At 31.4% G+C, this 15,485-nt stretch overlaps 1 protein-coding gene across 1 annotated transcript; it reads left to right on the forward strand.

Moving 5' to 3' along the window:
- The first annotated feature begins 1,193 nt into the window (after positions 1-1,193).
- On the forward strand, positions 1,194-1,553 carry LOC140178678 (uncharacterized mitochondrial protein AtMg00810-like). Its single transcript, XM_072215896.1, has one exon. It carries the CDS (start codon positions 1,194-1,196, stop codon positions 1,551-1,553), a length of 360 nt encoding a protein of 119 aa, XP_072071997.1.
- Positions 1,554-15,485: the final 13,932 nt, after the last annotated feature.

A 15,485-nucleotide genomic window follows, 5' to 3' on the forward strand; every position in this document is an offset into this window, starting at 1 on the left:
GCCCCCTGGTTTGGTGCTGGCTAGTTTTGAGAGTGCATCAGCTCGGGCATTCTGTTTCCGAGGTATATGTTGGACCTCATATTTCCTGAGTTGTCCGAGCTGTTCTCTGGTCTTGTCCAGATACTTTTTCATGGTGGGATACTTAGCTTGGTAGCTCCCTTCTATTTGTGAGGTAACTACTTGTGAATCGCTGAAGATGGTGAGATTTTGAACCCCTACCTCCTTAGCCATCCTCAAACCAGCCAGTAGTGCCTTGTATTCAGCTTGATTATTTGAAGCAGGGAATTCAAACTTTAGTGAGAGTTCAATTTGGGTTCCCTGATCGCTTTCTATATCACACCTGCACCACTCCCAGTTTTGTTTGAAGAGCCGTCCACGTAGAGATTCCATTTTGTGAGATTTCCCAGGGTATCAGTGTACTCGGCGATAAAGTCGACCAAATACTGTGATTTGATGGCAGTCCGAGCTTCATATTGCAGATCAAATTCAGACAACTCAACTGTCCATTGTAGGATTCTTTCAGCTAAGTCTGTCTTCTGTAGGATGCCTTTTATGGGCTGGTTGGTCCGGACATGGATAGTGTGTGCTTGAAAGTACGGGCGGAGTCGTCGAGAAGTGAGTATAAGTGTGTAGGCGAACCTTTCTATCTTTTGGTAGTTCAGTTCGGCCCCTTGTAAAGCTTTGCTGATAAAGTAGATGGGTTGCTGCCCACGTTTGTCTTCTCTGACTAGTGCAAAATTGACAGATCACTCTATAGCTTGAAACAAGTTAGTAGGCAGTGGAACACCAAACTGACTTCAACCCTTCTTGAGGCTGGGTACCCACAATCATGAAATGACTACAGTTTGTTCACTAAGCAAAGAGGAGTTGAGTTCACAATGATTCTAGTTTATGTCGATGATATGATTGTGGTAAGGGATGATTCGAAGGAGATTAGTGCCATCAAGCAGCGCCTGCATCACCTATTCCAAATCAAGGATATTAGTAAATTGAGTTTTTTTTTCTTGGATTGGAAGTAGCTCGAAGCAAGAGGGGGATATTGGTTTGCCAACGAAAATACTGTTGAATGCCAAAGAAGTATCAACTCCCATGGACTACACTGTAAAATTGACAAAGGACATAGGAACTTTACTGCAATCAAGCTCAGTATCTAGATTGTCCCACTAACGCGCACTTCGAAAGGGGCACCAGCTATGGGGTTGTTGTTTTCAACAAATTCAGATTTAGAACCTACTGGATTTTTAGATAGTGATTGGGGAACGTGTCCAGATTCAAGAAGATCGATTTCTGGATATTGCTTCTTTATTGGAAGGTCAATTGTATCATGGAAGAGCAAGAAACAAAGTGCAGTGGCCAGTTCATTGTGTGAAGCAGAGTACAGAGTCCTTGCTGTGGCTACTCGGGAAGCACAATGGATTACCTATGTGTTAAAAGACTTGAAGATCAAATTGAAGTGTGACAACCAATCAGTTCTGCATATTGCGACCAATCTGGTCTTCTATGAGATAACAAAACATATAGAAATGAATTGCCATGTTGTGAGGGACAAATAGCAAGAACAAGTGACAAAATTGTTACTTATTTCTACAATAAATCAAGTAGTTGACATCCTGACAAAAACTTTGGTGCCATCTTAGTTTCAGCAGTGTTATAGCAAGCTTAGAATGGTGATTAATGAGAATTCTAGCTTGAGAGAAAGTGTTATATGAACTGAAGTCTAATAGTAAAATATAATTAGTTAATTATAGCTGTAATTGTGTTAATTGAGTAGCTAGAACTAATTGTGATTATAAAAGTTAGCTGGCTAATTGTTAGTGTATATATATATCATGTGGCTTACTTGTAAGCATTGTTAAGAAGGTGAAGCTTCCAAAGATTAAGAGTACATTGTTTAAAATGCTCTGGTTACATTCCTCAAATTCATAAAAGTTTCTTTTTTACTGCACACTCTCTCTCTCTGAACTCATCTCTTTTTACATTATCTTTACTTATTTTACCAATCAATATCAAAAGCTTTGGTTATAAATTTTTCTATAAATATATGTAGCTTATCTATCCTATACTGGATAGGTATAATTGTTTTTGTATGTATTACTTTTAATATTTTTGGAGCTATTAGTTGTTTTAATTAGGCTCATTTTTTTGGTTATTGGAGAGAAGAATGTGTTGTGCTGAGTTATGGGATAAAGGGGTGCTTAACGTTATTGTGGGACAGAAATTTCTGACATGCTAAGGTAACAAGTCGGACCATGCGACTTGTATGAGAGAGAAAATAGAATTTTCAAATCGGACGGTCTGATTTGCAAGGAAAAATTCGAATTTTAGATGTAGCAAATCGGACCGTCCGTTCTGTTTTTTTTTTTTTATATATATAAATTGTTAATCAATTCGAACCGTCCGAATTGTATAGTTTAATTTTTTTTGAATTATCTGAAACTACTCGATAGGTTCGAATTGTGCAGATGCATTTATATAAAATTAGGCAACACAATAACAAGGGAGTAGGTAGTCTAACTCAAACATTACCATTATATATATATATATATATATATATATATATATATTTCTAACTATTAATTACTTATTATCGTTTTTTAACTTTCTATCAATAATAATAATAATAATATCGTTACTGACCCTAAATTTAAACTACTAACAACCTATAATTAAATTTTTAATAATAATAATTACAATTTTAAATTAATAATAATAATAATAATAATAATAATAATAATAATAATAATAATAATATCATCGCCACTTACCTTAAATTTAAACTACTAACAATCTATAATTAAATTTTTAATAATAATTATTATAATTTTCAATTAATAATAATAATAATAATAACAATAATAATAATAACATGTATAAATATTCTCAATTTCTACGTTGAGCTAGTAGTACTAACAGCAACAACAACTACTATTATAACTCTCAAATACTAAATCGGAGGGTGTGACTACATGCAGCAAAGTCTTATGCTGGGTTATGGGACACAGTTGCGGGGAGCAACATCAACGCAACACGTGGTGGGAGAGGGACAGATCGGACCCTCTGATTTGTTGCAACAATACGGATCCTTCGATTTGGCTTCGAGATTTCGGACCGTCCAATTTGTCTATAATTAATCCCACAAATTGGTAAAGCTCACTCGCACTCCATATTCTCGTCCTACCCTAATCTTTCCTCCATAACAAAAATAAAAAGCGTTTTAATTATAGTAGCAAGTCAAACTCCCCCCTTTCTGTTTTATTTTATTTTATTTTTTTTTTATTTTTTTTTTTTTGGTATTGCACGTATACGTGAATTCTTTTATTAGTATTTTTAAATAATATTTAAGGTCTAAAGTTGCATTCAATTGAATACTGGGCTGTAGCTGCTATCTCGTATAGGTGATGCGTTCAAGTATTGATGTCCACATCTAGTGACTAGAGTCATAGATAATGAATAGTCGGATTATAATGATATACATATAGCTGAATACTTCTATGAAGATTTTATTATTGTCTTTGTATGAAAATATTTTTTTTTATTATTAAATTATAAATTGTATAGTTTGATTTTGATGTGTTATAAAAGCATTATTTTTTTAAAGTGTGGCTAAATAAATAAAATACACTTTTAACACAAGAATTTTCATAAAAAGATATTTTTAACATTTTCATTTGAGTAGGTGCTATATATATATATTAGTGTATCTTTTTTTAACCATCAACTTTTGTGTTTTGTAACCATCAATTAGCCATCAATAGTATTTTTAATGGTGTGAGATTACATCCAATGGTAGAAAATCACTCACTTTTCTTTTGATGGTTAAGTGCTGGCCACAAAACACAAAAGTTGCTGGCTCCTTAGACTTTCTCTTGTTGATATTGCAATTGTGAGGAATGTTGAAGTTAGTCCCACATCAAAGAAAGTAAGGAAGAGTGATGAGTTTATAACATAAGAAACTCATTAACTTGACACTTTAAAGTTTTGAGTTGGATGTGGTGTCTTCTCATTTTATGTTATCTCACTTGATTCTTCCCCAAAATCTCCGTATTTATTGATTTATGTTTTAATTTATGAAATGTATATAAAAATAAAAAATATTAAATCAATTTTTTTTTACCAAAGATAGGAAACTCGAACCCGCAACCTTTTAATTGAGTATGGGGAGACTATGCCATTTGAGCTATAACTCATTGGCTTTAAATTTGGAAAGATAGGAGAATCAAACCCGCAACCTCTTAATTAAGTATGTGGAGTCTATGCTATTGGCAAATTTGGAAAGATAGGAGACTCGAACCCACAACCTCTTAATTGAGTATGGGGGAGTTTATACCATTTGAACTATTACTCATTGGCAAAAAATATTAAATCAATTGAAATGATATGAACTAAGAAATGTATAATTTTATTTAGAGAGCTTAGAATTCAAATCTTAAAAAACGAGAATTTTTTTTATAAATTATATAATAAAAGATATTTTAGAAAAACAAAATTTGACACCAATTCCTTTTTATACTTTTTATTCTTTTAAATTGATTAATGTTTTAGATCAAAATTTAAACTATTTGAAAATTTTGTAATTATATAAATTTGATCTCTAATTATTTTAGATGTGTGAAAAATAATTTGAATTTTACTCTTTATAATTCGACACTACAAATAATATGTACATATATTTATTTATAAAATTATATATAAATGTTCGATACTTATAAACAAATTAAATCGATTTTCTAAAGAAAGTGACTAATACGATACATTAAAATATAAATTACAAAAAATATAAATTATTCATTACTTTATTAAAGATTTTTAATAACAACTTTTTACCATCATCTCGCGCATCGCACTAGTTACGTTCTAGTATGGTCATAAATATAATGAAGTAAGAATACAGCTGTTTTGCCTGGATTTTTTTTTATTATTATTATTCAACAGGAGGCGTGATTAAATTTGTATCAAAATTTTTATTTGAAAAGTGGATATAACTCTTTTTATTTGGGGTGGCAAAGCGGGCCGGCCCGTCCCAACCCGTCCCGCCCCGCCAACTAAAATGGGTTCAAAATGCTAGCCCGTCCCGCTTTATGGCGAATTGGCGGGTTGGCGGACTAGCCCGCTTTTTTTTTTAAATAAAATTCATTAAAACTAACCAAAAATAATAATTAAAAAATTAAATACAAATAAAAAATAGTCAAATTATAATATAATTCTTTTACTATTTTTTTAAAATTTTTAACTTCAATAAAATTGTTCAAAATAATATTTATTAATAGAATCATCTTTATTTTAAAAAATAAGTCATATAATTTGAGCATATATACGAAATTGTAAAATAAAATAAATAAAGTTAATAACTAAAAGAAGAATAAAAATAAAAAATAAAAAAAAATGTTTAAAAATTCTATAATTATTAATTTTATAATAGTAATCACTCTTTTATTTAATAAAAAAATAAAAAAATAAAAATCTTCGGCCCGGCGGACCGGCCCGCCCCGCCCCGCCAAAACCCGCCAATTTGGCGGTGCGAGTTTGGCGGATTTTTTTAATTTGGCGGGCTCCAAATCCTAGCCCGACCCGCCTTTTTTAGCGGGTTTAGCGGATCGGCCCGACGGGCTCGACCTGTTTTGCCACCCATATTTTTATCGGTTACTCTTAAGATTTAGAGATCGTATCCAATAAAAATATAAAAACAACCAAATAAATAAATAATTATAAAAAATAAAAAAATTAAAAATTAAAAATTACAAAATTTATATTAAAATGTGTAAAAATTAACAAGTATTTAAATAAAAATGACAGAATTTAAATAACAGAAAAAAAATAATAGAATTAAAATGACAAAAAAAATAGAATCTTCTAATATTTATATGGATTCATAACTCATGTTTTTATGTGTCAGTGTGATTAAATTTTTTTAAAATGAATGAGTGTATTAATGAATAAAAATTCTTTTAACTTATTGAAACTAATTTTATTTATATATAAAAAAAGATTTAAACTAATTAATATAACTTTAGCATGAAAAGTCCAATTTCTAAAATTGATCCCTACAAAATATCAACGTTTAAATCTATTTTGTAGCATATTCATCATGGATCAGTCGGATTTAATATGGATCAGGTACATTTATTTCATATATAAGGGCAAATGCTATATATGGTTGATAAGTTTGAATGATTAAATTGGATATTTACAAAATAAATTAGATATTATTGTCCTGATGGGGGTTAATTACTTCCAACTGCTACCAGTTTAGTTGATAGAAATAATTAAATGCCCAACGAAATAATAGAGGCGACTTTCCTCGTCAATATTTTATGACAAGCTGACAGCAATGAGATTTGATCTATCGCTGCATAATTCTATTCGGTTGGAACAACTTACTTTAATTAAAATTAAAGATCCATATGTTTTAAGGAAAATAAATAAATTATATTGATGGATGGTAAGAAGCATCCACACTATTTCTATTGACTTATCAAAGGAATACACTATTACTCCTATTGACTTGTCGAACGAATACACTATATAGACATTGATATTTAATTAATGAGATATCCGCTATATATATAATTTAGGAAAAATTAAGAGTAAGACATATATTATAGGAAACGTTTCAAGTGCTCTAGGGTATTTTTCTAAAATTCAGTATGCTAAGTATTATCACATTTTAAATTTTTGTTTGTCTTAGAGTGACATATAAAATGACCCAAATGGCCCTGAAATGTAAACATAAATGACAATAAAAAACAGTTCAACTAATATCCTTAAAAATGATTTTTTAATCAATTTTTTATTATAATATTTAAAAAAATAAAATAATACATCTAAATAAATTTAGTATCTTTTTAAAATTAAATACACATCTAATCTAAAATACAACTAAATAAAACAAAAATTTAAATTTTAAATTTTAAAATTTCTGTTTTAGTTTTAATATTTTTAATTATTAACCAATTACAATTTAAATACACATCCAAAAATCAAATGAAATAAAATTCGAAATTTTAATTTTAAAATTAATAAAGACTTTAAAATGAAAAAATACTAATACTCAAATAAATAATAAAAATTCTAACTAATACTATGATAAGATATGTTAGATATATTTTTATTGAATAAGATCTAAAAAACTTAACTTAATTATTCATTTTAATAATTTAAAAAATGGTAATATTTAAATAAGTAATGAAAAAATCTAACTAATAATAAAATATAAAAAATATTATATACGTTTTTATCAAATAAGATATAAAAAAAGTAATTTTATTTTTAACGTTTAAATTTAAATTTTAGATTTATGATTTTAAATGTGTTTTAAAAATATTTTGTATATAACTTAATAATTTTAGATGTATTATAATTGAAAAAAAAACAATTTTTATGAACATACATTTTAATAATTTTAAAAACTTAAATGTTCAAATAAGTAATGAAAAATTCAAATAATAATAAAAAAATAAAAAAATTAGATGTGTTTTTATCGAATAAAATATAAAAAAATTAATTTTATTTTCAACGTTTAAATTTAAATTTTAGATTTATGATTTTAGATGTGTTTTTAAAATATTTTATAGATAACTTAATAATTTTACATGTGTTATAATTAAAAAAGAAATTTTATGAACACACATTTTAATAATTTTAAAAATGTTAATTTACAAATAAGTAATGAAAAAATCCAACTAATAATAAAAAATATAAGAAATATTAGATGCGTTTTTATCGAATAAGATATAAAACAAATTAATTTTATTTTTAATGTTTAAATTTAAATTTTAGATTTATAATTTTGGATGTGTTTCAAAAATATTTTGCTTATAACTTCATAATTTTAGATGTGTTATAATTGAAAAAAAAAATAATTTTTATGAACATACATTTTAATAATTTTAAAAACGTTAATGTTCAAATATATAAATAATGAAAAAATCCAACTAATAATAAAAACATAAAAAATATTAGATGAGTTTTTATCGAATAAAATATTAAAAAATTAATTTTTATTTTCGCGACAATTTTTTTTTTTGCATAATCATTAATTTTTTTATTGTGAATCATTCATAACCAAATTCACAAACTAAATATTTATAGGACTAAGTAATTAAGTCATTCGTATATACTTTTATTTTCGTACTTCAAAACGTGAAAATATTAAAAATGAGAAAAATATAACTAAAATAATCAATAATAAATTAATCGGATGATATTAGATAGATATTACGAAATCTTTTTGGATTTAAAACAGAATTTATAAATTTAAAAAAAAAGTATAATAATAATAATAAAATATTAAGAAAGAACTAGTAAATTTTACCTACAAAAAATTAGCACTCTTGAAAAATTTGTTCCGAAGAAGTCACCAAAAAAATTTGTTATGAAGAACGAGAAAGAAGAACATATAGAAAAGAGAAGAATGTAGGAGAGAAAGAAAATGATAAAGTAACTACTTTATGAAGTGATTAGAAAGTTAAAAGAATTCTAATATTTAAAATTTAAATTAATTTTAATTACCAATATGTTTATCTACAAAATAAAAATATATTTCAATTAAAAATTAATTAAATAATATTATTTGCAACTAGTATTTTTTTAATACTTATTTATTTGTTTGTTTAATATATAGTGTTGAATATTGACGAACCGGATTTTCTGTCAGTAAAGAATTTCACAAATAAGTTTTCGTTGCTAGTATAGTTTTTAAACCAACAGAGAATCTTTTCGTACAAAAATTTTGGTTGTCACTAAAGCAAACCCAATAAAATTTATAACCGAAATATTTAAACCTCGGGTCGTCGCTCAAGGAATTACAGGGAAGTATGATTTATTATTGGTTATGGAAAAGGTATCTTTTTGGGTATTTTGAAATAGGGAACAAAGGAAATAAATTGGCAAAAAAGTAAATTAATTATCATGAAAACCATTGCAAGGTATGAGAACTGGAAATCCCATCCTAGTTATCCTTATCAATTGTGATGAGAATTGTTTATTGCTCCCACTTAGTAAACCCTTACTAAATAAAGAAAAGTCAAGTGGACCAATTAATGGGATTCCTCAAGTCCTAGTCAACTCCTATGGAAAGACTAGCTTTAGAGGGATCCAAATCAATCAGAAAATTCTAATTTTCAATCACCAACTGAGTTTGATAACTCAAGTGTCACCAATTACTCAACTAAAGTAAAGGGAGAAGAAATCTAAATTAAATTGAAAGCATCAATAACATAAATAAAAGAAAGCAATCTTAAATTTGAAATACCTCAAATTATATTAAATAGAAAATCAAATTAAACATGAGAATTCATAAACCGAATTGTAACATAAAGAAATCAATAAAGGAAAATAGATAAACTAGAATGCTGGAATAAATAAAAATAGAAGAAAAACTAAATTAAAGGAACATTGAACTCGGAATTGAGAAGAAACAATCCTAAAGTTAAGAGAAATCCTAAATCCTAAAATCTAAGAGAGAGGAGAGAGCCTCTCTCTCTAGAAAACTACATCTAAAACCTAAAATTATGAATATGAAAGTTGTGTGTATGAATGAATGGATTTCTCCACTTTATAGCCTCTAATTTGTGTTTTCTGGGAAAAAAACTGGGTAAAAAATAGCCCAGAAATTACTCTCAGCGATTTCTGATACGTCCAGCACGCGGCAAAGTCACGCGTACGCGTCGTCCACGCGTACGCGTGGATTGAATTTTCTCCAGGTCACGTGTACGCGTAATCCACGCATGCGCATCATCTATCTTCGGGGAAGCTATGGCAAACTATATATCATTGCGAAGCCCTGGATGTTAGCTTCCCAACGCAACTAAAACCGCCTCATTTGGACCTCTGTAGCTCAAGTTGTGGTCGATTTAGTACCAAGAGGTCAGGCTGGACAACTTTAGCAATTCCTTCAGTTTCTTGTATTCCTTCCACTTTTACATGCTTTCTTTCCATCCTCTAAGCCATTCCTGCCCTATAAACTCTGAAATCACTTAACACACATATCAAGGCATCGAATGGTAATAAGAGAGGATTAAACATAGCAAATTTAAGGCCAAAGAAATATGTTTTCAATCATAGCACAAAATTAGGAAGGAAAATGTACAACATGCGATTTTTATGAATAAGTGTGAGAATAGTGGATAAAATCCACTCAATTAAGCACAATATGTACCACAAAATAGTGGTGCATCAAATCTCTCCACACTTAAACATTAGCATGTCCTCATGCTAAGCTCAAGAGAAGCTATAAAGGAGTGAAGAGGAATGGTAGAATGTATGAAATGCAACCTACTTATATGAATGCAACTACATGCTAAGATGTTTCTACCTACTTGGTTAAAAGTAATTAAGCTCTTCAAGACAAACATAAATCTGATTTCACTAATTCAAATTATACAATAAAAGATAAGTAAACTTGTAAGAAGATAGTTCATGAAAGCAGGGAACATAGAATTAAGCATTGAACCCTCACTGGTAGTGTATGTGTACTCTAGTCACTCAAGTGTATAGGGTAATCACTCTAGTCTTATCTAATCATACTTTCTAAACTTTGTTCTTCATCTAACCAATCAACAAATATTTAATGTACCAATGCAAACATCATGAGATCTTTTGTAATGGGGCCAAGGTAAAGGTGAGGGTATATATATGGCTAAGTGAGCTATAAATTGAATCCTTGACTAACCTAAGCTCTTGCCTATACACACTCTATATACTTTTTAAATTCATGCCTAGCTACCCAAAATTTCCACTTTTGCATTACATACTCATGCATCAACTTTTCTTTTAATTTGTATCACATGTGCATTGATCTTTTCATTAACTTAACTTAGCATGGGGGTAATTTTGTCCCCTTATTTATTTACTTATTTATTGAATATTTTATATTTTTTTTGAATTTTTGAAGGCATAAAAGTAAACATAACATTATCAATGCACATGGATTTTTAATTTTTCTAGTCTCGCATGAGTAGGTACCCAAATTCCCAAGATTTTATTATTTAAACCTTGTACACTTTCATTAATCCAAGTTCCCACAGTTTTTCCACACTTAGTTAACACACTATCTTAAGCTAACTAAAGATTCAATTGGGGTATTTAATTTATTTTTCTGCTTAAGGCTAGTGATGTGGTAAAATATAGAACAAATGGGGATTAAAAAGGCTCAAAGTGGCTAACAAAGGTAATTGAAAGGGTAGGCTATTTGGGATAAGTGAGCTAATAGTCAAATAATGGCCTCATTCATATGCATGAATATAAACACATTAAACATTGGACATATAGGATGGAACAAAATATAGATTACAATCATAGAGAAGAAAACACACAAGAATAAAAATTTATGGCTAAATAGTGTAACCATGTAATTAAGCTCAAGTCTCACAGGTTGTGTTTTCTAGCTTTAAACCATGTTCCAAATTACAATCTTCAAACAAGTTTTAACACAAAAATTTTGATTTAAATTAGTGAAATTTTCAAAATAGAGTCTTTGAAAAGAAACTTATTATTTTTCAACTAATTAGAACATGCATGCAAATACCTATTACTATGCAATCTATCCTATCCTAAACAAAAGAAAAAAAATAATTTATTGGTGTTAAGAAAGAGAATTTACCTTCGGAAGTTAGGTACTGACCGACCTCCCCACACTTAAAGCTTGGCACCGTCCTCGGTGCCATCAGTCAGGAACAAAGGGGGGCTGGTAGCAGTGTCTCCACAATCGGGGCTGTCATGGCTCCCGGTGCTGGTAGGTAAGGTGGAGTCCGGAGTGTCCTTTGGTCTTCTTCAGCTGGGTGGTTGCCAACAATCAGCTCCTTGAGGTATGTAAATCGGCGCTTGTTACGTCGCTCCATTCGCTTCGCCTGCCGGTCCAGCCGGTCCAACCTCTGAAGTATCTGAGGGAGCAGCTGATTTGTTGAAGGTGCTTGTGCTTTTTGTTCTTTTCCTTGTCGGTGACTTATTAGAGGCTCTCTCTGTACCCTTCCTGGTGGCCATCCTGAAAAGGGAGAAGAGAAAGGTAACATGCAATTCAAAGGGATAGAGCAAGGAAGAGGGCAGTACAAGTGATAATCATGCTAAGGTAAAGAAGAATATCATTAACACATGGTCGCGAATTCATGTAATTAGGACATCAACGGAAATATAGCAAGAAATATGAAGGTAATTAGATGCAAGATGTTTATTAGCATGCCAGCAAAGGCATGAGTAGCATAGATCAAGCATTAATTGCTAAAATATATTATCACTCGTAACAAACCAACAATCACGTTTGTATTGACAATTATAATTAATTAATAAAATATAGGAAGGATTTTGTGAAAAGCAGGCATTAGAGTAGAAGAGTAGAATAATTAAAAATGCACAATGCTATATGGGCTTATTCACAAACACTTGGTATGCATGTTTAATATGTTAGGAAAAGTATTAAATTTGAACATGCAAATAACCCAAAAATAATAATTAGTGATAATTATCAAATAACTCCCTAATAATTCACAAGCAATATGGAAGAAAACAATCACCCAATTAGATTTATAACACCAAGTAAAATAATGCAAAAATAGATAAATAATAAAAAGAAGAAGAAAAAAAATAGAAAGAAAGAACCTTGAGAAGAAGGTGATATAGAGGGGTAATGAAGAACGAGAGGTGAAGAAAATATGATGGAAGGGAAAAGAAGAAGAGAAGAGTAAAGAAAGAGAAAGAATGGAAAAAGATGGGAGAATAAAGAAGAAAGAAAAGAAAGAAGAAAGAAAAAGAAAAAAAATTAGGATTTAGAAAGATAAGATATGAAAAACAGGGCTGCGCAGGGTTCAGGTGCATATTCGCGAATGACGCGTACGCGTACTCCACGCGTACGCGTGGGTCGCGCACTGAGGGGGCGACGCTTAAGCGTCGGTCACGCGTACGCATGACCATGTTTGTGCTATTCGCGCGAGGGCATCGTGGCGGTCGCACAACCCTCTGTTCATTTTGGGATATGCGCCAAAATGTCATATGACGCGTGCACGTCAGGCATGCGCACGTGTGGAAGTGCAAAAGTGGAAAATTATGCGCACACGTTAACGATGCGTACGCGTGGGTGGGTTTGTGCTTCTAGCACAATTCCAGCACCAAGCCAGCATAACTTTCGGCCAATACACCTTTTACGTTGAATTCGCAAGGTCACGCGTGCGCATCATTGACGCGTACGCGTGATGTGCCAAATTCTCAGATGACGCGTACGCGTGAGGGACGCATACGCGTGGTGATGCTTGTGCGATTGGCACACTTTCTGCACTGTTTCCACGCAACTTTCTGTTCATTTTTTTATGCAGATGAAAATGCAGACTATATGCAATACTAATGAGAAGAGTCACTAAAATAAAACTAAGGAGAGAAAAGAAAGAATGATCATACTATGGTGGATTGTCTCCCACCTAGCACTTTTAGTTAAAGTCCTTAAGTTGGACATTTGGTGAGCTCCTTGTCATGGTGGCTTGTGCTTGAACTCGTCTTGAAACGTCCACCAATGCTTGGACTTCCAATAAGCTCTATCAATACCAAGTAAATTTCTCAAGCTTTGATGGAGTTCTTCACAAGCTTTGAGCTCCCAAAATTGATCCTCATATATTCCTGGATCCCAAATCTTGATTCTACACCCGTCTTCACGTTGATCATGATGATTCCATCCGGGTGGTAAGCAATTTTAATTCTCACTAAGGCATTGATGATCGGACTTTTGATGGTTTAGAGTTCACAATTGAAAGCTCGTTGCAATATAGTTTCTAAACCAACACTAATCCTTTCATACAAAAATTGTGTTTGTCACTAGTACAAACCCCTAAATTTATAAACTGAAGTATTGAACCTTGGGTCGTTCTCCCTAGGAATTGCAATAAAGTGTTTTGTTATTGGTTATTAGTTATATTTGGGGTTTTCTATAAGAGGCATGAAAAGTAAATGGAAATGAAAATAAACTAACAACTAAAGAGCTCTTGGCAAGGATATGAGAAGTAGAAGTCCTATCCTAGTTATCCTCCTCAATTGTGATCACAAATTGTCCATTGCTACCACTTCGTTAACCTCTAACCATGGAGGAAAGTCAAATGGATGAATCAACTTGATTCCACAAGTCCTAGCCAACTCCCAAGGGAAAGACTAGCGTTAGTGGTATCCAAATCAATTAGCAACTTCTAATTATCGACCAACAAAGGAATTAGATAACTCAAGCATCACTAATTACTCCACCTAGGCCAAGAGGAATGAAAATCTATACTAAAATCCAACCAAGCATTTTATCAAACACTTGGGAGGCACAAAAGAAAAGCACAGTAAATTGATAACAAGGATAAAATCTAACAACAATCGAATGTAGGAAATCAGCAACAACATTCAAAGAGAATAAGATCTACATGAATTACCTCAAATTGCATTAAAAGAAAATAGAATGAACAAAAGTAAATTTACAAACAAAGTAGAAGAAAGTAATAACAACAATAGAAGAATGATGAATGTAGCAACAAGGAATTAAGAAGGAGTAGAGGAGAGCATGAATTAAACCTAGATCTAAGAACTAAACCTAATCCTAATCCTAATTCTAATTCTAGAGAGAAGTGAGAGCTTCTCTCTCTAAAACTAAAACTAAACTAGCCTAATGTGTGTGTAAAAAAAAAAGTGTTGAATCCCCCTTCCCCTTCATTCCTTGGTCTTTTTAGTCTTTTCCTGCCAAAAACTCAGCTCCAAATGAGGTTGGAAACCCCCCAAAATTGCCAGGCACGTGTTCTATTAAAAAATCATATATCAGCACCGACGCATACGCGCACAGCACGCGTACGCGTCCATGGGCGAGTTCAATTCTTTGGCTTTTCATGATCTTCTCCACTTGCGTGCTTCCTTCCTTGCTCCCTTGATCCATTTCTAGCCTTTTTCAATTCTGAAATCACTAACAACCACATCAAGGCATCTAGATAGTAGAATCAAAGGGAAAATAAAAATTCATCAAATTATGGGTCTAAAAGCATGTTTTCACATTTAAGCACAAATAAGGGATCAATGACAAAAATCATGCTATTTCATTGAACAAGTGTGAGGAAAGGTTATCAAAATGCTCTAAATTCAACACAAGATAAACCCTACAAAGGGAGTTTATCAGGCATCCAAACAGCTTCCTAGACCCATACAATTTAGTATTCTTCCAACCATGATAATTCAGCCGTGAGCTTCCTACCACAATGAATCTAGGATTGTGTTGCCAACCACTAACCATCTCTTTTTTACTCTTAAAGCCACAAAGAGCTCTAAGATGACCATCTGTCTCAAGTAAACCATATTCAAGTGGGAAAGCAAAGGTCAAGGATAAGAATTTTACCTACTTGCATGTTGTATTGGATGGTAATGGCTTTGGGGGAGAGGTCTCCAACAGCTTTGTCAAGGTGATTTTAAGCTCCATTCCCTTGTGCTCTCCCTTGGCAACTTCCACCTCTTTGCAAGATTCTTCAGTTTCAACCTCTTCCTCTTGG

Source organism: Arachis hypogaea, chromosome 14 (genome assembly GCF_003086295.3).
Source record: "Arachis hypogaea cultivar Tifrunner chromosome 14, arahy.Tifrunner.gnm2.J5K5, whole genome shotgun sequence".
NCBI lineage: Eukaryota > Viridiplantae > Streptophyta > Magnoliopsida > Fabales > Fabaceae > Arachis > Arachis hypogaea.